The 26,264-nt window shown below is 45.6% G+C and overlaps 1 protein-coding gene and 1 pseudogene across 5 annotated transcripts in view; one reads left to right on the top strand and one right to left on the bottom strand.

The window, feature by feature from the left end:
- DYM (dymeclin) overlaps positions 1-24,216 on the top strand; it is a 257,018-nt gene extending 232,802 nt beyond the window's left edge. For all 5 annotated transcript variants that reach the window (XM_036230028.1, XM_036230032.1, XM_036230030.1 and 2 more), the window contains one exon: positions 23,809-24,216. In XM_036230028.1, coding sequence (XP_036085921.1) covers positions 23,809-23,958 — 150 coding nt within the window. In that variant the 3' untranslated portion in view covers positions 23,959-24,216. The remainder of the gene's footprint in view (positions 1-23,808) is intronic.
- LOC118610322 lies at positions 8,931-9,049 on the bottom strand (annotated as a pseudogene).
- Positions 24,217-26,264: the final 2,048 nt, after the last annotated feature.

The following is a 26,264-nucleotide window of genomic DNA, read 5'->3' as shown; positions in this document are numbered from 1 at the left end:
CCAACTAGCTTCCTGTGTTTCTTTTGCTTTGCCCCCGCCTCCTCGGTGGACATCCTATTCTCAATATATAGAAACTGAAAATTTGGTATGACAGCTCTTGCCCTGATTTCCTATTTTTGAAAGATACTTTAGTGTATATATTTTTTTAAAGACTTGTCAATTCCATTTAGATATATTCACGTTTACCATTAGAGTGGGCCCTGCCTCTGCCTCACAAGTGTACCTACCACTTTCCAGTTAAATAAAAAAGGTGGCTTGGAATGTAAATCACTCCAGGAGAGGAAACAGGAGAAGCCACTTCCTTGTTTTAATCTTCCACTCTTATCCTCAGCGTGTGAGAGCTGCACTTGATGTTGAAGCTCTGGCAAAGACCGCCACGGGCCAGGGCGTCCACTTCAGTTCCGTGGTTGTTTGGATTTGTCCTCTACTTCTCACCTTCAGCAGCCCAGGCTAACAACAACCGTGTGAAAGCGATTTAAAACGCAGCATTCTCAGAAGTTCCCTTCATTTCTCAGGGACAGTGTCAAACTGTGCGCTTTTTCTATCGTAAGTTTTAGGGTTCGTAGGAAATTTGGTGGTGGTTTACAGGACGATGCAGAAGGAGCCAGGCATGAGCTTCACTTGTTCTTAAGGAAGTGGACCAAAAAAGCATCTCTCGGCTTTAGTTACTAGAATAGAGTGAGAGAGATTTTACAAACCCTGTTTCATTCTTTTATTTGATGAAGAGAGAAAACGAGGAGAATCGACTTGTCACCCAAGGTCACAGCACTGGCAGGGGCAGATGCAGGCCCAGATGCCTCAGGTTTCCTCACTCCATTTGTACCACGTGACACTTCTCTGCATCAAGGGGGTGCTGTAAATTCTAATATTAGGCTGAGCTGCCCATCAAAGCGGCCTCAAGAAAATGTGAAAGTCCACCTGTTATTTGTAATTGGCCCTTTGCTGTTCTTTCTACAGAAAGATAATGCCATGAGTTTTCGCTTGCTGCCGATGATATATTTGTGTTAATTCAAATACTCTTTCCCTGACCTGCCCTCTTTATGACCAACAGAATGTCTTTACTACAGGGCCACTTTCAGAGTATGTGTGGCCTGTAACAGTAACACCACAGATCCACATGGGCCTTAGAGGAATCACATTCTCAGGCTAGGCGTCATGGGCTCAGTGTTCTAGTTCCATGAGAATTTTGGAGTTGTATTTGAATGTTATATTTGTGAGTAAAAAAAAAAATGTTTTTAACGGACAGACTTTAATTTTTTTGTTGTGCTATATATCTTATTTGGCTGCAAGTTTACTCTTTAACTGGCCATTTGAAAGACAGCTTCCACCCCTGTGCACCTGATCGTGGCGTGGATCACTGTTTCAGGATAATACTCATCTTCCCTCAGTCTCTGAACGTGGCATCCACCATCCCAGCGCTGGCCTTTGTTTCATCCTGTGTTTTCCTCAAGGCCCAGCCAAGGCCAGATCTGCGCCCTGAGATTTTCTCACATCAGCCTACCCCTTCCTCCACTCGGCTTCCATAATGCTCATTATCCACACCAATCACTTGCCGCTTCGTGCATACCGCCTCTGTCAAGACTCACCTTCTGATCTCTCTGCCCTTTTTTCCAACTCAGTTATAATACCTGATGAAAAGGATCTGTCATCTGCCTTTTTATATCTCCACCACTCATCCTGGCACCCTGAATACAATAGTCACACACAGCATGTTTCTTCATTGTGATGTGATGGGAAGGTATGAGTCTGACCACAGTTCAGAAAGCCGTGTTGGCCATGTTGCAAGTGTGATGGCCACCAAGTGGACTTTAACAGTTTCCAGTGAGGATTTAGCGGATAGTGGGACCAGGGATACCGGGGAGGTGGTGGTGACCTGAGTGCTTGCCTTATGCTGGCTGAGTTGTCATATATTTGTGTTTGGAAACTTTTCTGTGTATTTGTTATATTTCATGATAAAAAAAAAGGCTAAAAAATGAAGAATCCCTTTATTTAAAAAATGAATAAAGTACGTAAACAATAGAAATGTTAAAGGGATTTCAAGGAAGGAAAAAAATATTTTTATCAATATGTAAGATTCTTCTTCCTGTTCCATTTGCATATAAAAATCAAACCATTTTATCCATTTTTCCTATTCCTACATATGATCTATGCCCACTCCCTCCCCCAAAAAACGGCTAGAGGAATATATATATCAGAATGTTTAACAGTTATTATATTTGTGGAACTAATAATTTTTTTAACTCTGTTTAAAATTTTTTCTTCAGTGACTAGTATATTTTATTTTACTTGAGGCATATAGTAGAAATGTTTTAATTTTCAATTAAAATTATGTAGTACACTTATTATGAGCGCTAGTTTTTTGTTTGTTTGTTTTAGTGTTGGTGAGGATATGGAGAAATTGGAACCCTTGTGCGCTGTTACTAGGTTTCTAAAATGGTGCAACCACTGTGGAAAACAGTTGGGAGTTTTCTCAAAAACAAAAATAGAATTACCTTTTGATCCAGCAATTTCACTTCTGCTTTCAAAAGAATCGAAAGCAGGGTCTCAGAGAGAGATTCACGCACCTTGTTTGTAGCAGCACCGTTCACAGTAGCCGAAATGTGGATGAATGGATAAACAAAATGTGGTACACGCATACAATGGAATATTATTCAGCTTTAAAAAGGAAGGAAATCTTGTCACATGCTGCAAAATGGATGAACCTGGAGGTCATTATGCTGAGTGAAATAAGCCATTCACAAAAAGACAAATGATTCCATTTATATGAGGTATCTAAAGTAGTCACATTCATAAAAACAAAATGGTGGCTGCCAGGGGTTGGGATACATGGGAAAGAGCTGTTGTTCAATGGGTACAAGGTTTCAGTTTTGAGAGATGAAAAAGTTCTTGAGATCTGTTTCACAACATATCACTACCGAATTGTACTCTTAAAATTAATTAAGATGATACATTTTAGGTTTTGTTTTTCAAAAATAAACATGCAATAAAAGAGAGAGAGGGAAAGAGAAAGATGTCCTGGGAAGTATGAATTAGAGGTTATTGTAGACTTAGGAGTTAATGGTTTAAAGCAAATGGAAATTGGAAAATAGATTATACCCCTTCTTTCTCTAAAATAAAGACCCAAGCCTTCTGTGGGTATTTCAGTGATGTGCTTTGCAAAGAACCCCGGAGCCAAAGCTTGTGGTTTATTTGTGAGCACTTTCAGGCAATTTGTATTTTTGAGTTCTCTCTGATCTAGCAATGATTTAGCTAAAAAGTAACTTAAGTATACTTTAACCACTTTAATAGTTCTGAAATAAAAATGCAGCTGCTTTAAATGCTACATGTAGGTAAAAAGGTTGAGAAAATAATTTGCTTATAGCTTAGAAACCCATAGGAATTGGGCATCTGTGTTAAGAGTCACTATTTTGTTATGACTACAGATTAACACTAAATATGTAATAAACAACCAAAGGGGTTGAATTGCAAACAGTATTTGAAAATAAAGAGAGAAACTATCATTTTAAATATGGGAAAAATTAAAACTAGATTTATTTCAATTGGAGATTTGCAAGTCTCAAAAGGAAAAATGTACATTTGGAACAAGGTGTCCCAGAAGGTTTATTAATAGAACTCGATACACTCTTACTGGTGCTCTCAAGTACATGTTAGCCTCTCTGCATGTAAGCACAGTGGCTAAAAGTTCCCTCGCATTAGCCTAAGAGAGTTTTGCATTATTTTTAATTCAAGTAGGATTTAATCAAATAGATTATAGATGAAGATTAAAAGTGGCCCTCAGAAAGCAAATGTGACATTTCTTACTGTTAAGAATTTCTTTAGGAAGTGTGAAATCATAGAGCTTGCTCTTACAGAGTATCTCAAAAATTAATCCATTTTCAGAATTATGTACTTGGTACAAATTTTTGCATGTTTATTTTAAAAAAGCATTTTCTTTAAAAGTGATAAATGACTTTTGGGGGAAATAGGCTTAAAAGAGTAATTTAAAATAATTGAAATCTCACAAGTTAATTTTTATTGACCAGTAAGTAGGTTCACGAAACATTCCGTTTTGAAATCAGAGAATTTATATTTCCACCTGGAATCTGCCGAAAAATGCTACTTTTCTAAGCATTGCAGTTCTGATAAAAATTTTTATAATGTATATGGTTTTATGATAAGGTTCTATATAGGCTTATTAATTATAAACTGTCACTTAATAAGTAAAAAATTAAAAACCTAGTCCTTTGGGGAGTGACTAGTTTTACTATCTCCCTTCTAAAGATGAAGTTAGTGCTATTGTTTTTGCATGCATGACTTCATATTTTTCCCCAAAACTCACCCCATTCTCTCAGGATTTAAAAATTATCACCCCCTCAGCAAAGACTTTCCCCACCACTTGCTTAGCCCAGCTATTAGAATTCTAATTGTGTCATACAGTTGTGGCCGTCCCCGAGACAGGAAGCTCCTCTGAGTCAGGGACAGCCCTGAACCGCTCTAAACTTGGCTCTGTCCTACAGTGTCTTTCATTTACATATATCTTTAGTCCTGTCTGTGTATTCACTTACTTACAAACTGCAACTTCAAAACAGTTTATTCCCTAAGTTTTTTTACAGTAAGAGGAAAATTCTTTAGGCTTCAGTGAGGAACACATTACTTATCTTTTGTGAGTAATTCAGAGTCTCGCATTTCCATCATCCTTCTAATCTGAGTTTTCCTTGTACAGGCCTGTGTAAGGTGTGGGAAATCGTGCCGAGTGCATAGTAATCCAAGTGGCAGGCTTCCTCGGAAGTTTGTTGTGGTTTTTCTTAACTTACTGAATATATGCTTATGCTCTTGTCCGAAAAACAAGTGTGCTTTAGTGAAAGCTCTGATCAGTAGGATTCCAGTTAAACCTAGACTTTGCCACACTGGGGAAAGAGGAAGTAAGAGATGAAAAAGGCCGATGATGGCAGGATATTCCTCGGAATTGTGTAACTTTCCAAGTTTATTAGGATGTCCTTCCTTTCACCCACTCCGTCCCCAGTCCTGATTTCCAGACATGAAAAGGAAATCTGATGGAGGAATCCAGGAACGAAATTTGCATGTACATATCCGAAGGGGACTGAGTTTTTCTAAACTTTATATGGAGGATGAGTCCCTCCTCCTTACTAGACTCAGTTTGTCTAAGCTGGACCCCTTAACCCCCGTGTGTCCCCAAGCTTTCCTGTCTCCTTTCCCTGTAATTCAAGGGGAGTGGGGGGTGGGGGGGTACGCGACAGACAGCACTACCAGACATGTGTGTTCTGGGCATGGGAAACAGGGTGGGTCCTGTGAACCACCTCGATTTGAATTTAATCCATTCTCACTGTCATCCCTAGGATCCTAAGGGCTTGCTGTTTTTCTCCGAACATGTGGGAGGCAAGTCTCTGGCTGCACATTGTGGCAGGAGAACTGTCGGTCACTGTGCATTGGAGGCCTTGGAGATCCCAGAGTCAGGGCCTGGGGGCTGGTCAGGGCATTCGTTCATCAACAGATCCTGAACTTGAGCTAGATAAGGGTGCACTTCCTAGACTCTGATCAGAAAGTCGATCACTGACCACTGACGGCCAATCTGTCCTTGTCCCTAAGCCATTGTTATCACTCTCTCATGCAGGCTAATGAGCAAAAATTGAAATGGACAAAACTAAGTAAAACATCCTCCTTCAGGAATAGCTATTAGGACTTTCTCCCAGGCTCTATTTCTTCTCTTTCCTGACTTTTTAAGATAGAAACAAGAGAATCAGCATTTCGATAATTCTTGCAGACAGTTTGGCTAATCTGGGCCGTGAAGCTATCAGGACTGGGGGCTTGTGTCAGCAGCTACTGCTGAACTGAAAGGAAAGACATTGTGAAGTCAGTTGCACAAAGACCCTTTCCCAGAGGCAAACAGGCTGTAAGAAACCATATCACAAAGATAAAGAATCATTAGAATGGAGCCAGACTGAGAATGGAAACAGAATCTTATTTGTCTGCTCCTTTGTTTCTAGTGAAAAACAAAAGTAACAAAGGTCATTGGACTCAAACATATATGACTGTCAACAGAGGAGACTCTTGGATTTATTTCTGGATCTGTCACTTTGGAGCCTGATTTCCCTTTCTGAGTAGAGGCAGCTATGAAGAGCTGCCATGTCTCCCTCGCTCCCTCCTCACCCCAGTGGCATTGCCACCTCTCCTCTGTTTACCCTCTCCCCTGGTCCCACTTCCAGCTGTGGATTCAGGCCCTCATCCCCTGTTGCCTGGACCTCTGCACTAGCTTCCCAGCTCCTCCTCTCCTAGGGCCTGCCTTCCCCATCTACCCTGGCCCTGATGCATCGCATCGCTTTCCAAGTTATCCTCCAAAACCACACTCAGGTCCTGGTCACTGCTCTGTTCACTGACACTTAGTGGCTCCAGAGTCAGGGCTCGGTTGGTCTCCGTAAACCTGCCTTTCAAGCTTTGCTTTACATCACCCCTTACGTATTCTCTGTTTTCCAGAGCCCCCGAACACCAGCTGGTCGTTGGGTGCCCTCGTGCTACTTTTCTGCCTCCACACCTGTTCTTCTGTTATTTCCTCTGCCCCGAATGCCCTTCCTCCGCGTTCACATGCCTGAATCCTACCTAGTGTTTACAGACCACCCAGGTGCCCCCTCCTCACTCAGCAAAGCCTTGCCTAGAACGGGAGGTGGCACACTCATAGAGCCTGCCTTCAACACATTTATGTCCAGTAGCAAGTGAAAAAAAAAAAACATATACAAACCTATATCCAGTCCAGGCACCTTCTGTGAAATGTACAGGCAAATGCCTGTGAGTGGCTAGGCAGGCAGGCTCCAAGCACTGGAGAGGACCATGAAAGACCTTCTGGAGGAGGGGGAGCATTTGAGCCAGCTCTGTAGGAAATGACAATGTGCGGGGAAGGACATCTTAGCTATAATGAGCAGTCTCGAAAAAGGCATGGAGGTAAGAATCGCCTGGAGTGTGCAGAGGCCTTTGGGGAGTTTGTTTTGGCAGAGGCTGATGGTTTGTGTAAAGAAGAGGAAGCACATGAAGCGAGGAGGCCACATGGATCCATTCGTGCACATCCTAGAATCCATCTAAATCGGAACCTGCAATTAGTAGCACATCTTCTAACACTAAGTTACATTGAAGAATTGCTGTTTAGTGATTTTTTTTTTTCATTCATCTTAGCTTTCCATGTGATTGTTAAGATTATTTAAGAGCAGGGACCATATTTTGAAAGAATAACTCCATAACTTAAATTTATTCTCATTGAGTTATCTTTAAAATAGAGCAAAAAGTTCTTACCTGTTTGATAATATTACAGGTTAATATTTAGGGATACAATTATGTAATGTTTAGGATTGACACCAAAATAATTCAGAGGGAGGACGTTTGAGGCAAGTGAAACAAGAATGACCTTGAGATGATGACTTGTAGCTGGTTGATAGGCGTAATATTCTCTCCGCTTTCATGTATGTGGGCAAGTTTTCCCTAATAGAATGTTGGGGGAAGCGCTGGGTCTTCAGTGGTACTGAGTTAGCCTTCAACTTGGGGTCCCAGCTCGTCGCCCTCACACTACAGTACTGGGTGGCAGCCACCTGTGCCCCAGTTTGCATTGCTGCATCCCTGACCACCAGGACAGCTAGGAAAACTGCCTGAGTCAGCCATTTGGTTGGGTCCTTGGTATAGTCACAGCAAATGATGCGCACCCATCAGCCAGATGGCTAAGAAGACCATTGTTTCATATCCACCATTGTGTTAAAATGCCGTATTTGTTAAAGCATCAGTTGTTATAATTAAAATGTAAATATTAATACAAAGAAAGGAAGGATACATAGGTTAACAGGTCGCCTTGCATGAGGGACTTAATCAGAAGTTTTATCTTAACACATCTTTCTTCATCAGAAGGTGTTTTGTGTGTTCGCTAGGATGGAGAAACCATAGAAGATGTATCAACAATATAAATTACTCTTGTGCTAAGCACAGCCTGCTCTCTTCCTTAATCTGCTTCTTTTGAAAGTAAAGCAGTATTTTCAAAGCCTCAGAACTCAGATGTCATTCCTTTCATGCCCAGCATACAATAGTTCTTTAAGGGAAGTGTATAGTTTTCACCTTGTTTTATTTATCCCAAATTTTGGTTTTTTAAAAATAAAACATATGTTCTACATTCTTTTTTCTAAATAAACCCCGAGTATAAAAGAGTGTTTCATTTATTTGTTTCCTATATCCAAATCCTAAAATATAAAACGTTGATTATTTAAGTTTAGAATTTCCCTTAGAAATATCTTTTAAAATGTTTGGTGGATATATTTAAGGTAAATACCAGTTTTATTTAATTTTCGTGCTTGCAATGTATAACAGATTTAGTTGTCCACAATTAGTCCCTGAAAGTAAATTAAGAGATAAGCAAAGTATCTTTTTTATTGGAATATGTAAATTTGGAATAATCAGAGCCAGTGTTATAAAATACAGGACTCCTTCCTAAACCACTGTCATGTGTTGGAAATGACTGTAGATCTTCAAATGCTTCACCTACAGATGTTTTACTTGCCCCCTAGGACCTTGATCTGGGGGGTGGGGGACAATGGTGGAGATCAAAATGGAGAAAGGAATTCCTCTATTTCCCAGTTTTCCTTTGGCTGTGACCTTTGTCACGGGGCAAGAGATAGGCTCCTTTAGGGCCCTCTGCTTGGACGAGGCAGGGCGAAGTGCTGACCACACTGGCCAGCAGCCCCGCCGGGCCCTCGTCGGGCCCCCGGCCCCTCTTGAGCCCCTGAACATCGCAGCCAGTCTTCAGCGTCAGCTCCCCACCACCGTCAGAGCTGGCCTCATCATCGTGATGGTTTACAGGTGAGGTAACGTTATTTGTCCAAGTTCCTTAGTGTCAGAGCAGGTCTAAAATTCAGACATTCTGAACTTTCCCTCTGTTGTTTTGTTGTGTTTTGTTGTTTTATTAATGCCTACGACACCTGGTCTCCCTAGGTGGTCTCCCATCCAAGTACTAACCAGGCCTGACCCTGCTTAGCTTCCGAGATGAGACGACATCAGGCGCGTTCAGGGTGGCTTGGCGGTAGACTCCCTCTGTTTTTGTTCTGTTATACCATTCAAGCCTAGATGGGAAGAGATACATAATAGTCTTAAAAGTTTATGGTTCCTTATCACTGTGTTTATTTCATTTTCAAATAATGGTAAGCATGACCACTGCCATCAAGAACATTACATACCAACTGCCTGCCTTCTGCAACCTCCGGTCTGTCTAAGCCAGGAAATGAACAGGGACAAGAGTCAGAATGTCCTGCCTGGCCCAGCCGTGGCTTTCAGACTGTGAGTGACATAGGACATGGTGGCTCCCAGCATTTGCAGTCACACCATCTCTGCCCATATCCGCAGCATACAGAGCCACTGCTGCAGAGAAAATAGAAATAAGTATGGTTCCCGGCTTCCCTGCCTTGCCGTTTCCGACATCGTTGTGCAGGTTTGTGGCCCTGCCTGGCCCAGTACCTGAGCCATGGCAGGGAGAGGCCTGGGGCTTCAGGAGCGGGCCTTTGGATCCAGGGAGATTCGCTTTTCGGTGGTACCTTGGCCTTGTTGGCTAGGATCACTGCTTTGTCACCTCTGAACATACTCTTTTAAACCCGCCTGCAGTGTTTTTCCTTATTCACGAAGTTGTAAAATGTTCCCTTCATAAGAAAATTACAAAAAAAGTTGAAACCACACAGATTTATACTAGCGTAGTTAAATTTCTATCCTGCCCTCAGGCCAGTACAATACTCCATTTTAGACATGACAGGCCAATTTTTAAAATTCTAACACACTAAGGAATGAAACTTAAAACCTATGCCTTTTTGTACAGGATTCATGAATGGTAAAGAGTAGGCTTTTATAAATGGAAGACTTGATCCTTGTTTCAACTTACAAATATTAATATCTTCACATTCATTAGCTTCCTGTGAATATCTCCCTCAGTGGCATGCCATCTAAGATATCATATTCACTTTGTGATCACATCACAAATCATTGTTATCGTAGGCCTCAGTTTCCCCAGATGCCAAATGAGGGAGCTATCTCAGAGCTGTCTAAATCTTTCTGACTGCAGAGTGCTGGGATGCGTTTGCAAGTCTGCAGTCTGTCCTTCCCAATTCCCGAGAACCTTTACTCCCACATATGGCTCCTCCAAAACTGAAGTTCATTTTATCTGTGGTCGTTCTTTCCCTTCTGCCTTCCTGAATCATAGGGTATTTTGGGCCCAAGAATTTGCATTTCTAATAGGCGCCTACCCAGGTGAAACTGTGGTCTCATTTCTCTAACATGACTTTTGGATGGAGAAAGAGGGTGGATGTAGTTTGTTGGGGAAAATGTCACACACATACACACACACATCACCATTATCTCTACCACCGAAGTTGTCTCAATAAACTTTAGCACCTCTCTTACCTCCTTCACCGTCTCCTCTCCAATGCCTACAGAATCCAGGGAAATTACAGTACATTTCAAACTCTGGCCCTGGTCCACCTTTAGAACTCAGCCCCCACTGCCTCCTGCCTTGTTCCTTTGCCTGCCTTCTGCCTCCCTCCCCGGCCCCGAACCCGCTCTTCATTCCTGCCTAGCTTGTCCTCTTCACCACTTCTCTACCTCCCTACAGCCTGCGTCCCGCTGCCTCCATGAAGACTGTCCCAGAAATGACAGATTTATTGCCCTCTTCCTGCTGGAACCTCTCCAGTAGTTCACTCTCTGTATCGCTCTTCTTGGTAGTGAACAATGCGATTGCTATTTAAATGTGTAGTTAGTGCGTTTATGTTTTGTGTCCTCACTAGATTTTCAGCTCCTTGAGAACAGGAGCTTTGCTTTATGCTCGCCATGCCCCACAGTGTTTTCCACGTAACAAATCGGTCAGTCGATTAAGGTGAATGAGGATGGAGGGGGAAGAAGTCTGGTGGCCGGGGGACCATGGAGCCCTTCATGCGAGAGAGTGTGTAAAGGAAATGTGGGCTTTGGTTCTTTCGTGCACTCATGTGTATTTTGGAATTTTTAAATCTTAAATTTTCAAAACTAAAAACTTTTGAAAATTTAAGTCTCAGTCACTTTTTTTGAATTATAAAATAAAACGTAGCCTATATGCCCTAGCCGAGGTATTTTATACAGATCTTTTGGTTGGGCTGCTGTGATTACAACACAGCAGGGATAAATCCCACATTATAGACATCTGTGATGGTCCAAATCGGAGGGAGGGATATCATACCACTCAGTTATTTTAGCTTTATATAGTTCGATATGAGGCAGTGTAGGTTTCACCTCATTGTTTTTCTTTTTCGGTCCCAGTTCTCAAGTCCTGTCACTGTAGGGCCAGTGCTTTCCTCACCCGCCCCCCGCCCCCCAGCGACCGCCCGAGCACCCCTTCGCTCTGTCTTTGCTCCTTCCTGTTCCTGTCCGTGTTTCCTCTGAGAAAAGTGGACAGACTGCTTCGATCAGCTCTTTCTGATGCGTTTTTGCTTATCTCCTGTCTTGAGGTTTTCAACCAATTGAATGTTTCATGGTTGATATTTATTTTACAAATCAAAAGAACACACTAAGATAGTATCGTACAGTGTGATACATTAACACCAAATCAAGTTTTGGAATTTTTTAATAATATGTTTTCTGACTTTAAGGGGATAAACTTATTTATCAATAGCATTTTTTTTTTTAATTTTTAGAAAGTGTCAACTACTTTTCCAAAGAAAATAAGCCTAAGTTTGAAGGAGTTTTAGACTGAAATGGTGTATATATTTTCACTATCTTAGAACAATTTCTTTAAAAAGCAAACTTATTCACTAATCATCTAATACGAATTCCAGTTACCTTGGAGTACTTTATGACTGTGCGGGACGTTGTTGTGGTGTTATTCGTGCACCTACACCTTCTTTTTAGAAGGGTAGGAGTGCATGTGTGGGGATCGGGGTGTTCGCTTCCTCCCAGTGCTGACATTCTGTGATTCCACAATGTCTCAGAATTAAGGCTCAGGAAGGTAATACGGATTGTTCTAGCTGACCCAGACCTGTTTTGTTGAAGCAGGGGCATCCCACCTGTCTCACATTTATACAATTTTGGGACTTCGCTAACATGACCATCCTTGAACGGAATTCAAGGTAGACCCGCTTCATTCTCTGCTCTTAAGCACATAGTATTATCAGGACTCATTCAGAGCATTCTTTCTCTGTTCCCTTTCCTCTAGATGTCCTAATTCTCTCTGTTAGTCCTAATGATCGTGAAGAAGTAAACAAATCTCATTAGGTGCTTTTAATTCATTGACAACACATGTTGTCAGTGAATTAACCACGGGGCCAGGACTGTTGCATGTGACAGGAAGTCACAGGTCTGGTTCGCCCACTCATGGATAATGCCTGGATTACTGGGAAGTACAGCCATAGGCAGTACCAAGACTGAACTTCAGGTTATAAAATGCTTGCCATTAGGATCATAGGATTTAAGTAGGATTTTCTCAAAGTAGATTGAAGAAAATGTCAACAGCTTAGCAACCACGGGCTTTTTACATAACAGTTGGAGTAGACTGTCCTTTCCATAAACAGAGGAAAAATGTCCTCCTATATAATAGATGCATGGCAATACTGATTATCAGAGCTAACTTTTAACCTCTTGCTAAGGAATAATTAAGATGTGACTTTAAGAATGGGTAATGCTCCTTGAAGGTTCGAAAAACTCACGTTTGCTTATAACTTAAATTCTAAAAATGTTCAAAGAAGATAAGTCTTTAGAAATTAAAGACAACTTTTTATCTCCATATTTGTCTTTAGTCGAAGCTTTCTTGTTCTCTGACATGATCTGGTAAAGGCTGTGTTCCCACCTGATATAACCAGCTGACTCCTCCTTGGCTCCGGGGCACACCTGTTGGGGCCAGGGCATCCCAGAGAAGCCTCTTGCCTGCCCTTTGACCCCGCAGCCTCTGCGTTCCATCACCCACACACATTAACTCCCAGCGCGCATGTCTCCGACACGGCAAAGATCCTCGTTTTGCCAGAATCTGTCTAAACATGATTCAGAATCGTTCTCCAGATCCATGGTTCCTATTCCCCTAGTTCGCATATTACTCTGAACAAAATAATAGTGTAAAGAGAGATCATCACAAACATAATCGTTAACGTTTAACTGTCACATTTTGAGGCCATACACGTCTCCCTTTTAAGCTATACTGCAGTCTTGACAAGAGTAGAAAGTAAAGGACTCATTAAAAATGGAACTCATCTCAGTTTAGATGTTATGCATCGGTCTAGACCATGACTATCTATAATCCATGCCTGTTAATGAGTTTCCTGCTTTTTGCATAATTAGATATATACTGAGGTATAAAATATGGCAGTAACCGTCTTTATTAACATGACCTGTTCTCTGTGAGCCAGATTTTCCTAGGTAGGCGCAACTATGGCAGTGGTAGAATAGTGGTAAGCCAGGAGAGCAGGCAATTTGAGAAGTAAATTAATCTGTCAGATTGGAAGTATTGTCCCCCAAATCTCGATACATCAGTTCAGTTGCTTCTCAAAGTGCCATGGGCTTAATTTGGTTCATTTTGTCCCAAATAAATTCGGGCAGTCATTCCACTAACTCCACTGGTGTGCAGGATTCAGTTTCCCAAACTCTTTTTGTTGCCCCCCCCTTTTGAGTTTTTCCACAAATAATTTTTACCCCTTTGTTCATTTATCCCTTCATTCATTCACAGCAAATATCTCTTAAGCCCCTGGCAACATTCTAAACACTAGAGGCACATCGGTAGGGGAGAGAAATCCCTGCCCTCGTGGAGCTTATACTCTACTTAGAATTTTATCTCGTAGTAATGCATTTATTTTTGGGGACCTCACTCGCTTGGCTACCCAGGTCCCGTTCAGAATGATGAGCCCACTGCAGAAAGACACGTAATTCCAAGCATTTTGGGCTCCCTCTCTGGGCCCCTTTCAGCAAAGGAAGTTCCACCAGCAAGTTCTCTACTTTTGCTCTTTGTCTTCCACCTCGGAATCCAGTGATCTCCTCCCAGCCTCCCAGTTGGAATCAGTTTCCTCCAGAACGGGTGCCTTGATTCAGTGCAGTCCAGGCTTGAGGAGTTTACACATTTGGCCACTTCAACTGCCACCTCAAAGTTAATGGCTTTTAAACTACATGTATCTGCCCACAACCTATTCTCCCAACTCTGGACTCACCCAACACACAGACTTGTTATCCTGGCCCCTGAGGCCCACCTCCCTGTCTCCCCAGCTGACGGCTTCCTAGGCTGTGAACTGGCTGCTGCACAGCACTTGCCAGGCCCCGAAGGGTGGCCCTGGCATCACTGTTTGCTCATGAGGGTCTCTCCGTGTGCAGCGTGGCCTCTCTCCCGGCCCCAGCCCTGTGCCTGCACGCTGGAACCCATCTGGCAAGGCCTTTCTCCAGCTTCCCTTGCAGCAGGAGTGTCTGCCCTCACTTCTTTCTCCTCCATGCCGTCCCGCCAGCCCCCAGAAGAGAGAGATTTAAAACTGAAGACATTCTCCCCTCCGTGATCCCCTTTAACCTGGGTCTGTGAGAAAAGGGTCTAACAGGGACCTTTGCTCAAGCTTCAGACTCAGGTGGGCTTCGGATTCTGGCTGATGACGTGATGGTAAATTTGTAGAGAGCTCATCACAAGTATAGGTCAGCCTTATACTGTATCTGTTTATATTTCCTACGAGTTTCTTGCCACCAGTCACAGAAGCTGTTAGTGTCACTTGTAGATGCTCATAGGTGGCAAGACAGTGTCCTGAGTGAGAGATAGTTGGTCTCCTGGCCTTAACTTTCAAGATATGTATCTGCTGACTTTATAACTCTCTTCTTGGGTGGTAACTTACTTGCCAGACAACTCCTTGCTGCCAAAGCCCCCCGCCTGGCCAGCCATAGTGCTCTTAGATGTGCAATGTATTATGACTGTCTCCTGAGCCACCCTCATTGTGGGCTTCTTAATTTTAGCTTTGTTTTTTTTTTAATTTGTTACTTTTAATAAGTGACCCTATATAATTTTCAATATTTTGAATTTAGTTTTTCATTTATTGTGAAATTAATTCACATAAAATAGAACTATTCCTCATGCAGTGTTACTATTACTTACAGACGAGGGGCTATCTTCTTTTCGTGGGTTAAGTAATAATATCTGATACATTCGTAACTCATTCCATTACACATAGACAGGCCTGCAGCTCAGGCTTGTTCAGACCATAAATTAGCTGAATTGATACATGGATGTCTCCAGATTTGTTAGTTCGGGTAAGTGTTTCCGACGTCAGTATTGGCCAGACTGCACGTAGAGGAGAGCTCTTCCGTCTTGTGTCATGTTCTCCGCTGTCATCATGTCTCCCACTCAATAATGCCCCCATTGGAGGAACAGCGGTTCTCCCGCGTTCTCTCCTCTGCAGCTCAAGCACGATGTCTGGTATGCAGTCGGTGCTCACCAATGCCCAGCTTAAGGCTTCGCCACTGAAGGACCCGATGTTACACAGTATGTGAGGGACTGAGTGGCAGAGAAGCTGGATAATCATTCCCAAATCAGCCCTGGATTTAAAAAAAAAAAAATCGTGTGTCAGTGCTTACCTCGCTGCCTTTCTTGTGACAGGATCGTGAAACCAGTTTACTTTTCATCGACACGGAATCTACCCGTCACAAGCCCTGCATGTGCTGCTGGCAGTGACTTACCTCCTCCATGCTAACCCTCGCCGTCTGCCCACGGTGACCAACTGCCTCGCTTCCAATCATAACCCGCCACGTCTACTCAGAGGCTTTATGTGGTCTTTTAAAGAATTTTTTTTTTTTAAATATGCTAAGTAGCTATTTGATTTAAATTGCCCTAACCTTTCTGGAGCCACGCTAGAATTTCTGATGCCGTCTATATAATCTTCAGGTAGAAGGGGGAAAACTCCATTGAACTTTTGTGGTGATAAAATTATTGCATTTGAGCCCTACATCTGTTCACTGAACTTCCTGTGGGTTTTCACCAGATCACATGACTGACAGCAGAGCCCATCTTTAAAGCTCTTGGTCTGCTTTTTATACCCAAGACTCAACCACCAAATCAGACCTTTGCTTTGTCTCTTGGCTGGGCGTCCGGATGTCCCACTGTGGTGGGTTGATTCACTGGAGCTGATAAAAACATTCCAGTTCAAACTTGAGAGTCTAGCATTACCTCTGGCTCCAAAAATCAAAACAGCAGGATTGTTGTAAATAGCTTTGAATTGGGACCAAGCTCCAAGCCTGAGAGATGGGTTTTCTCTCCTTATTGAGCTGAGTCACAAGACAACTGTCTCGGAAAGAAAGGAGCAAAAAAGCCTGGGCCTGAGGCAACCAGCAGCACCCTGCAGTCTGCTAGCCCATTTAAGATGAATTCTTGCCGTAAATATCACACCGAAGCCCCCATCTCCCCAGAGCCCCCTCCTGCGCTTTCCCAGAGTGTTAGCGATGCTCAGGCACGCCCACCCAGGGTGTCACTAGCTGGAGCTCAGAGAGGGGCTAAGAATCGGAGCTGGGAAGGCCCAGGAATACACGCGTGGCCTGGGTTCTGGACAGCCAAGGAGGCTTTGTTTTCCGAGTCAGATGTGAAGACACTCTCAAGCGAGGCAGTCGGACTTCCCTCAGCCATCACAGGATGGCATCTTTGTTCTCCACAGGCTTGAAAAGGAACGTAGAGGAAAAGGTGAATTTTTCTAGGCTGTCGATCTGACACTCAGACTATGACATTTCTTGGACTGAATCCTGACAGAAGTATGTCCCCAGTGTCACTGGTGCTAAATAAAACCTTTTGTCTTTCTTTTCCTTAGCTCTCAGACTTCTACGACACATTAGAGGAGCACATATTTTTAAGAATGTCTATTTAAACCTCACGCCATGTTGGCGCAGGTTCTAGATCTGGTGGATTTGGGATCGGATCAGATACAGCTTGGGCACAGCTAGTTACACAGAGGCTGCATTCACACTCAGTCAGGTTGAATCAATAGTGTTTTCAAAACACTTTTATGATATATGCCTATTATTCACCCTGTTAAAATGTTTCCAGTACGCTCTTAAAAACAACCCACTGCAGGAAAAGAAGCTCTTTCCCTTGTGCCTTCAAATGGCCAAGTCTTAGGGAACATGCTCTTGGTTTTTCTTGCTATTTATGCTTTATCCCCCTTTCCGAACCTTTTAAGTGCTGGAAAAAGTTCCACGCAAATGACCCAAGAAACACTATCTCGCAGCTCCCGTGTCCCCTCGCGGGAAAGCAGCTGGTGCCGGAGCATCGGGGGCGTGTGTGCGCATGCGCCGTCCGCAGGGTTCGGGCTTTGTCAGCGGCGGAAGTGTGTTCCTGCTGCTCCGTCTGCACTTGCCCTTTGGTTCCCCGTGTCCAGCGGTGCACACGCGGGAGACAGAGACTTAGGCAACCAATCTGTGGAAGGAGTCAGGCCTTCACCAGCCAGCACGGGCAGGGGCCATGCCTGGAACCTCAGTCCCCTTAGCCGCGGGCCCCCCGGGCAGTGAGCACATCAGCCTTGGGTTAGTGTTTGCCATGGTCTTAAGCAGTTGGGAGTCTCGGCGTTTAAAACCATCTATTGTCAACTCACAAGACAGCTCAGGAACCTTCAGCTGTTTACCCTGTCCCCTGAGACTGCCACCAAGTGAAGCCTGGCCAAGTAGAAACCAGCAAATGCTTAACTTCAGGTTTGCAGCTGCACTGAGGCCCAGCCCACTCCGTCCCTTCTCCAGGTCCACCCAGGAGAGCCTGGGAGGCAGGGCAGAGGGTACAAACGCGTAGACCTTACTGGGGTCAGCTTGGAAAACCACACCCAGTCACAACTACGAGGAACTCAGAAGCCCTTCATTTTATGCAAGGCAAGAAAACTGGGTCCTGGAAAAATGGTGTGACTTCGACTTGTCCCAAACTGCACAGCTTGCCGGTAGTTGAGCCAGGACAGAGCCACGGCCTTCTGTTGTTCTCAGTGCGGAAACTCAAGCTCAACTTAGTGGTCAGGACACAGCTAGGAAACATTTGAAGCTTGTCGTCCTTACTAGAAAGACATGGAAACCTAGTGTCCATATGAGATACAGAACATGCACAACCAGGTACTTGTCAAGTCTGGAGAGGCCACAATGAGAGTTGTGAGTTTCATTCAGCCTCTGGCTCTGCTCACTAGCTCCGTCCTCCTTGGCATGTTAGTTACCCTTCTGAGCCTTGGGTCTCTTGTCCATACAATAGAGTTCAGAATACCAGCGTCACAGAGTTATTGTACAGATCTGAAGTCACGATTCGGATCGTTCATTTAACACATCATTCAACAGACATTTCTTAAGTGTTCATAGTATGCCCGATGCTTATAACGTTGCTGCCTTCTTGAGGCCTGCATTCTGGTGGGGGAGGCACATGGTCCATAAGCAAACAAATAAAGATGAGCACTGATTGTCGTGAAGGGAACAAGCCAGTGAGCTGAGAAATGCCACCTTTGTTTCTTTATAGGGTTGCCATGGGTGGAGTGGGAAGTACCTAGCGCTTGAGCGCTCTCAGGATATGTCGCTTCCTCTGAGCTCCCCTACTGGGTTGGCTCTGTGAGCTCCTAGCAGAAGGCTCGGTGCCCTTGCCCCGGGATAACCTCCGCCGCTGCAGCCCCGTGCAGCTCAGGCGTTAGACGCCGCACCCCGGCTCCATCCTGGATGTCGTCGCACGTGCCACATCATCATACAGGAAGGCTGAGAACACCGAGGTCATGTTCCCGATGTCCAATACATCTCAGAAGTGACTCTCCTGTCCTCATTACCACCCCAGTGCCAGTCCGTCCCCCTTCCAGATGAGTCAAGGATGCTGACGTGACGGAGTTAGTGTGCAGATATGAAGTTATGCACTCATTCAACTCATTCAACAAATGAGACAGAGAAACCCACCTTCTCTCAGTGACATAACTTTGTTCTCTGAACAGTGTTTCCGAAGATGAGTCTGTCGCATTAAGCCTCTGTCAGCTTTAGTTCCTGGGTTTTGTGTGGGGAGCTCCAAGGCGTTCGTTTCTGTTATTACGCGTCGGGGAAAAAGGGCTGCCAGGCGAAAAGTGTCTGTTTCAGTGTCGTTAGAGAAATGGGCTCCGTACCTGGCTGGTCACAGTATTTCTATTTGATTGCTGAAAGTTATACAATAAGAGCATAACTTAGATTTGCTTATCACTCTAGTGTCAGTAATCGTGGCCAGCATTTGTAGAGCGTTCACTCGGTGTTAGGTGCTATAGAAAACACTTATACACAGCTCATCTCATCTGATTGTCACCACCTTATGAAGTAGTCAGCATTGTTCAGTTTAAGATCCCAGGGTAAACTTTGTCTTTGAACAGCCTGAGTCTGAGACTCGTTCCAAGTCACCCAGCTGATAAGGACTGGGCTTTTAGCTCTTAAATGCTAGGATTGTGTGTGTCTGATTCAGAGCAGTATTTTTGGTACTGTGCTTACTACACAGCAGGCCTTCAGTAAACATTTGCTACATGAATGAATGAATGAATGAATGAGAAAAGATGGGGATAAAACTCTTAAATTATGTACTTGCCTTTCAAGTGCTTTTTCTAGTTACTTCGAAGATTAAATGAGTAACTATCTGTAAAGTATTTGAACATGACAGACTCATAATAAGTAATCGGTTATGTTACGTATAAATGTGAGCCATAATCTCAGAATTGATAATTAAGTTTTTATGGAGCATTTCTATGGAAACAATCATTGATCAGCTTGAAGAAAAATTTCATAATAAATTACATGTCTGCTGTTGACAGATAAAGTTTATACTATTTTTGTGTGCTCTTAGATACCGAATACTAGATGTCCTTGCCACTCTGGGTATCACCCAACATTGAGATTTTCTTTACTACCTTTATTCACTCTAGAGTGAAATGCATTATTGTTTTGACATGAACTTGAGCCAAAATGAAAACGAGGTGTTTTCAGCTCTGGTTTTACCAGGTGGTGGGAAAGCCAGTCATGAAGGTGCCAGGTGCTTTCTCTGGTGGCCTTTTCCTAGATCCGCCTGTGCGTGATTGGAGGGCAGTCTTTGACTCATTTTTCTTTCTAACTGAATAGTCATCAGAATTTCCCCAGAATCATGAGGGCAGGTAAACTTAGTGCCAGCCCCTTGAGCAGCTCTTGCCAAAGCTTCCTTAATTTGGTTGGAATTCTTACAAAAGCAGTTTGTTGGCTTATTTCATTTCCCATCCACCCTCCTTAGGGATACAAAAAGCAGCCTCACGCCCGTTCCAACGGCCTTCACAGGAAAACCCCCAGATATGTCACAAGGTTTCACATCTTTTAGTCATTTTTATTTCTAACAACAATGCATCTTGTTGGCTATATTACCACATAGAAATGTAGGATGTTGTTATTCCAGCTGAAAGGGGCAATGTGGGGGCCCTGACCTTTCAACCCACCACCCCTGCACTCCCCTCCGGCCCCCACACTTTTCTCCAAGTCATTGTGAAAGGTTTTCTGAAGTTCGAGGCCATTCTAAGAACTCGGACTCCTATCCTCATTATTAGGGGGTGTGTTTCTTTTCTTCAAACATAGTCTCTCATCCTTTCTTGATTATTGCTGTCATTATGGGTTTGGTAACCTTTTTTAAGGACCAGCAGTGCGCCTAGCTCTGTGCTGTACAGTGACAGGACGTGGAACTAGCCCCCCGGGTCTCGCGTGGCCTGGGAGAGTCGAAGTCAAGGATAGAGCACTTGCGCGGCCGCAGCTGGGTGCTGCTCTCAGACGGAGTCTCCCGTCCAGTCCGCCCAAGGCTTTAATCCCGACTCCATCCCACAGGCCGTGTGGCCGAGAACCGGCTGCTCAGCCTCGTGAGGCCCCGCTTCCCCTTCTGTGAGGCCCCGCTTCCCCTTCCGTTGGGGGGTTGGCACCCTGCTTCCCCTTCCTTTGGGGGGTGGCCAGATCAGCCTCAGCAGGGTGCGGACTTGGACTCAGTACACAGGTGGTCTCGGCTATTGGGAGCTGCACCCTATTGCTACAAATGCAGATTTTTCACAGAAAAGAATATTACTGTGTTGCTACCTATAAAGAACCTGATTCCATAACAGATTCTTATTGCCACCCCCAAGAACTCTGTCCCCTCATACCTGAGAACCCGGAGCTAGGCCAGAAACAACACAGAGAGTGTGAGGAGGCTCATCAGGGACGCCAAGGGCCCGGCCCCCGAGAGGCCGCACAGCCGCTGAGCGGCTACGGTTACGGTTACGGTTCCCATGCTGGCCCAGGGCGGGAGGGGTTCCCGGGACTTCGCGAGTGGCCGAGGAGGGAATGGAACACCGAGGGGGCCTCGCTGAACCCCGGCCCTGTCAGTAAGTGCTGGAAGTGGTGCGCGTCTCTGGGCCAGTCACGCTTGTCCGCCAGGCGGACCTGAAGAGCCCAGCGGGAGAACTTGTCCTCGAAGTCGCAATCATTAACAGATGCGAAACGCTGATAGTCTGAAAAGGCTTGGGCTGTCATTCCCCCAGCGTCGTTTCGCAAAGGCCTCTGAAGAATGGGGCATATAGAGCGCGAGGGAGTGTGTAGAGGTGGGTAATGCTGGCATCCGGGCCACTTATAAAACCCATTTATGTGTATTCTACACTTGCACAACACCCTGGGAGCCGTGGGATGGAGTTGGTTCTCATTAAAGCCATACCGAGGGGGCTGTACTGTCTGGTATGTTGAGGTAATAGCCATGACCCGACTGCCCTCCTTTTCGGGAATTCCCGTACACCTTCGCAGGAGTGAACTCGAAACTCACCTGCCACAAAGCACTTTCCCTGCCCCCTCTCATCGCTCTTGGACTCTGAGGAGCCAGCGCTTGGCCGTTTAGTCTTAATCACTGCAAACGTTTTAAAAGTCCCATAACTCTGTGTGTGTGTGTGTGTGTGGTGTGTGGTGTGTGTGTGTGTGTGGTGTGTGGTGTGTGTGTGTGTGCGCGCGTGTGTGTGTGGTGTGTGTGCGTGCGTGTGTGTGTGGTGTGTGTGTGTGTGGTGTATGTGTGTGTGTGTGTGGTGTGTGTGTGGTGTATGTGTGTGTGTGTGGTGTGTGTGTGTGGTGTGTGTGGTGTGTGTGTGGTGTGTGTATGTGTGCGTGTGTGTGGTGTGTGTGTGTGGTGCGTGTGTGTGTGCGCATGTGTGGTGTGTGTGTGTGCATGTGTGTGTGTGTGTGTGTGTGTGTGTGGCTCCCCTACTCACCCACCCACCTTTTCCTTTTAAATTCACCCAACCGGTGTAGTGTCACCCTACTTCAAGCCGGTTTGTCCACGCCGCCCCCCACCTCGACCCGTCCCTGCACAGGGCACTCTTGTCGGGCCCCCTTCTCAGATCCTGCGCAGGCATCAGGGACCTCAGCATGGGGGCTGGGGCTCTTCGTGTAGCTCCTGTGTCCCCCCATCGTCCCGTGTGCTCACGTCCTCCGCCCCCGCCCCGTGCTCCTCCTGCCTCACACAGACCCCCCGCCCCCGCCCGCTCAGGCCCCTGGAGCCTCCTGTCCTTTTCCTCCTCCCTGCTCTGTTCTCACTGAGTCGTCGCTGCTGCTCTCTGCCCGCCGCTCTCCTCCAGGAGCACTCACCTTCTGTGAACACAGGCACCGTGTGTGGCTGCCGCACCCCGGATCCCCCGGTCCTGGCACCCACAGCGCCTGCCGCCTGGCGCAGAGTAGCAGACGTCGGCCAATATAATGAATGACTGAATGACTCACATAAAAAGGGTTGAATAAGATGATATCAACAAAGCATTCACTATCGTGCCTGGGGCATTCTTGGTCCTCAGTATATGGGTGATTGTTTCACTGATGTTATTCATTCATTGAATTATTAAGTGTCTGGACAGTACCTGTGGGGACCCAGCAGCAAACAAAGGAGATAAAACTCTGCCCTCGTGGGCCATGCATGCTATGTGTGCTCCCCGCTTCTCTCTCTCAGCCCGCTCCTTCGACCTTCTGCTGTCCCCTCCTCTCCCTGCCCCACCTGTGACAAGGGTCACCAAACTGTAGCCACTCTTGCCAGAGTCACCTTGGCAAGGAAAGAGGCCCAGGGGCTTTCAGTAGACTCCAGCAGCTCTGCGGGCTGCTGACAGGAGAATCACCTCCTCTGCCCCGGCTGGAATACATAGGTCAGGAGTAAAAAGGGAAAAGCAAAAGGCCAAAGCCTGGAGAAGTGCGTGCTGCCCAGGACCTCGAAACTGCAGGTATTCTCGCCTGCCAGCCCGAACTGCAGCGTGCAGGCCGGATCGCCTGGCGGGGTTGTAGAGCCAGACCTGAGCTTTCCCTGAGCCTCAGTGAGGAATCACCTCAGCCTCCCTCTCGGCAAAGCTGAAGCCACCACCACCGGTCCTCAAGGAGGAGATAGCCAGGCTAAGCTGTGCAGAGCAGCCGCCGCCCCGCATGTCCGGCTCCGCACGGCGGACACACGTCTGCCCCTGCAGGCCAGGGCTCAGGAATTGTGAGGGCAGGTCCTCCTCTCCAAGGTGACTCAAACATGAAAGCAAAGTCTCTCAAGAAGCAGCAGCCGGTCCCTCTGGAACCCTGTCTGCTCCCCGCTGCAGGGCCCATTTGCCAGTATGATGTTCTCATCCTGCCCTTTCTCCGCCCTGGTTCCTGCTCCTCTCAGCAAACTGACGTTTGCTGACTGGTTCCGAGGGGGTAATTTGCCCTTCCTGCCAGAAACGTATGTGTTCTCAGGAGTCATGTGGAAGCCGGACCTTGTAACGCTCCAGAGCTCTCAGGCCCGGTGACCAGCTAGGAGAGGTGGGCTCGCTGCACAGACCACCACTTAAAAACTGCTGCTGCTTTTGCTTTTGCATGGAACTGTGAGGTCATAAAATCATCTTGTTTTCTTTGCAGAAATTTCCAGAATTGAAATTCAAATATGTGGAAGAGGAGCAGCCCGAGGAGTTTTTTATCCCCTATGTCTGGTCCCTGGTCTACAATTCGGCCGCGGGCCTGTACTGGAACCCACAGGACATCCAGCTGTTCACAATGGATTCTGACTGAGGGCGGGCTCCACCTCCCACCCCGACCCCCTCCAGCCAAGCGGCCCTCTAGTTTTTTCCTCTCTGGGGAACAGAGGTAGACAGTTCGCCTGGTGTATCTTCAGCTAAAGAGGATCACGCAGGCTCGTTTCCCTTGCACACTTGGATTGGGAGAATTGGTGCCCATTGGCAGTAAATCACTCAGCTTAGATGGTAGTGCAAAAAAAGTGGGGGGAGGGCATACACAACAATAATAAACACAAAAACCTGCTATTCCACATGCCATTTTATTTATTTCTAAACCAAAATCTAGAGCTTTCTGGGAACCTGATGCCTTGGGCCTATAACACTTCACCAGTACATACTGGGTTTTTTTGGGTTTTGTTTTGTTTTGCATGTTCAAGATTTTGTGTGTGTTTCCACATTAAGAACTACCAATCTGAAAAGATGACGAGACAGGAATTAATAAGGAAGTCACGTGTCTTTCAGCAGGCGCAGGGTTTAATAAACACTGTGCCGGGGTGGTTGGCTATAAGCCTTTAGATCCTCTCCCGCTTTCCCTCAAAGAAAGAAGTGTCTCCTTCTCACGAAGCCCAGATTAGCTTTTCTGTGGATTTGCCTCTGAGCTGTAGCTGAATTAAATTGGAGTCAAATACAAATTAAGTTAATCTACTCTATTAATTATCAGGAAAAGAACATTTTCATTTCAAAAGGAATCTTTTTTTCTTCACCCAGACTACTAGGAGAAAAAGGAGACCAATTTGATTAATACAGTATCCCACATGAAATGCAAAACATGTTTTCCTCTTCGTTTCTGACTGCCCTGAAAGTCTTGGGGGCCTAGCGATGTGTGCGCTTCCTTGCGCGGGAGGGAAGAGCTTGTCGGGGAGAAGCGGCCGCCACGGCCCGGCCCGGGGCCCCCTCCGCATTCACGGTCGCCCCTTCGCAGAATAGATGAGGAGCCCAGTGTCACTCGCAGAGACAAAAAAGTATTTGCTTTTCTGCATGGAGGCACATGATCCCACATGAGACGAAGCATCCTGCTGTCTCCTAATGCGTATCAAGAACCAGCTTCTCTGGCCCCTGGATCCCCCGGCTGGCGCCTGAGTCTCGGTGGTCCAGCTCTGTATTCTGAAGGTCTGGGAGGAACCATCTGCAGTCACACCAAGCTCTGGAAGACACTGCCAGTATGTCAGTGCGCGTGAGACGCCTGGGCTGCACCATCCCTCCGCGGGCGTTTGCGGTCAGTGGGCGGTTCCGCTGTCCTTGCCAGGACCAGCGCTGAAACCAAGGCTCCCTGAGGCTGGCGGATGAAGGGCCGTCGCTGGGGTGGACCGGGAGGCAAGTGCAGCTTGCCTGCTGTCTCCAGAGTGCCGGGACTCTCTTATTCCACTTACGATCACCTGGACAGGCCAGCAGACCAACAGATGAAGCATGCTAAGGGCTTCCGCTTAGACTAGCTCATGGGGAGAAACCATTGAAGGTGTAAGGAATAATCCTATTAGAGGGGGAAGTGATTTGCTTATATCTCAGGTAGCAATTTTTTTTTTTTTTTTTTTTTTGCTGGATGGGGAAATGATATACAGCTTTAATTTGTTTCCAAAGCAGTTTGATATGCTTCCTTTTCTTTAAACCAAAGAAAAAATTTTCAAAGGGTCACATGGAGTAACCGAGCCTTTGGTAGGACCACAGAACTGCCCTCAGAGGCTAAGGGCTGGGCAGTGCCATGGGACAGTCTACTGGCCTGCAGGACCGTCAGCTCTTGTAATGGGAGGAAACACGATCCCCCAAAACTTGGTCATAGAGGGCAGACAACAAAGGACACCTCGATTGAGGGAACCCCACAGTCTTCCCCAGGCCACCTGGCTCACCAAGGTGCCCCCAAAGCCCCGTTTTCCAGCAGTCTCCTCTCCCTCCTTACCCCGCTACCCCCTTTTTTAATTAACCACACAGCGGAAGTGTTCACTGGCCTAAAAGCTCAGCTGGAGCTACAGCCTCAGAGGCAACATGTGAGTACACGCTCCAGACACCTCTGCGTCACCTCCTCGGCTCTACCCATCCAGCAGAAGTTGCTTATTTTTGTGAAAGATTTATGATGTGACAATAAATTTGAACGATACACTTGAATTATGCTTGCATTAATGTGCCAAGAAATTTTTTGGTTTTCCACAAAGTAAAAATGTATGAAATGAAGCGATACAGGACCATCATTTGTTGGGAAGGAAATTAACATCTGATTTTCACCCAAGATACAAAGCTGTTATTGCAGCGTGTCAACTTATCAACAAAGGGTTCTGCCACAATATTTATTTTTAAAATAAATATCAC

This window comes from Rousettus aegyptiacus, unplaced genomic scaffold (assembly GCF_014176215.1).
Source record: "Rousettus aegyptiacus isolate mRouAeg1 unplaced genomic scaffold, mRouAeg1.p scaffold_m13_p_12, whole genome shotgun sequence".
NCBI lineage: Eukaryota > Metazoa > Chordata > Mammalia > Chiroptera > Pteropodidae > Rousettus > Rousettus aegyptiacus.
Note: the sequence above shows the minus strand (reverse complement) of the source record. Positions and strands in the feature narration are given on the sequence as shown.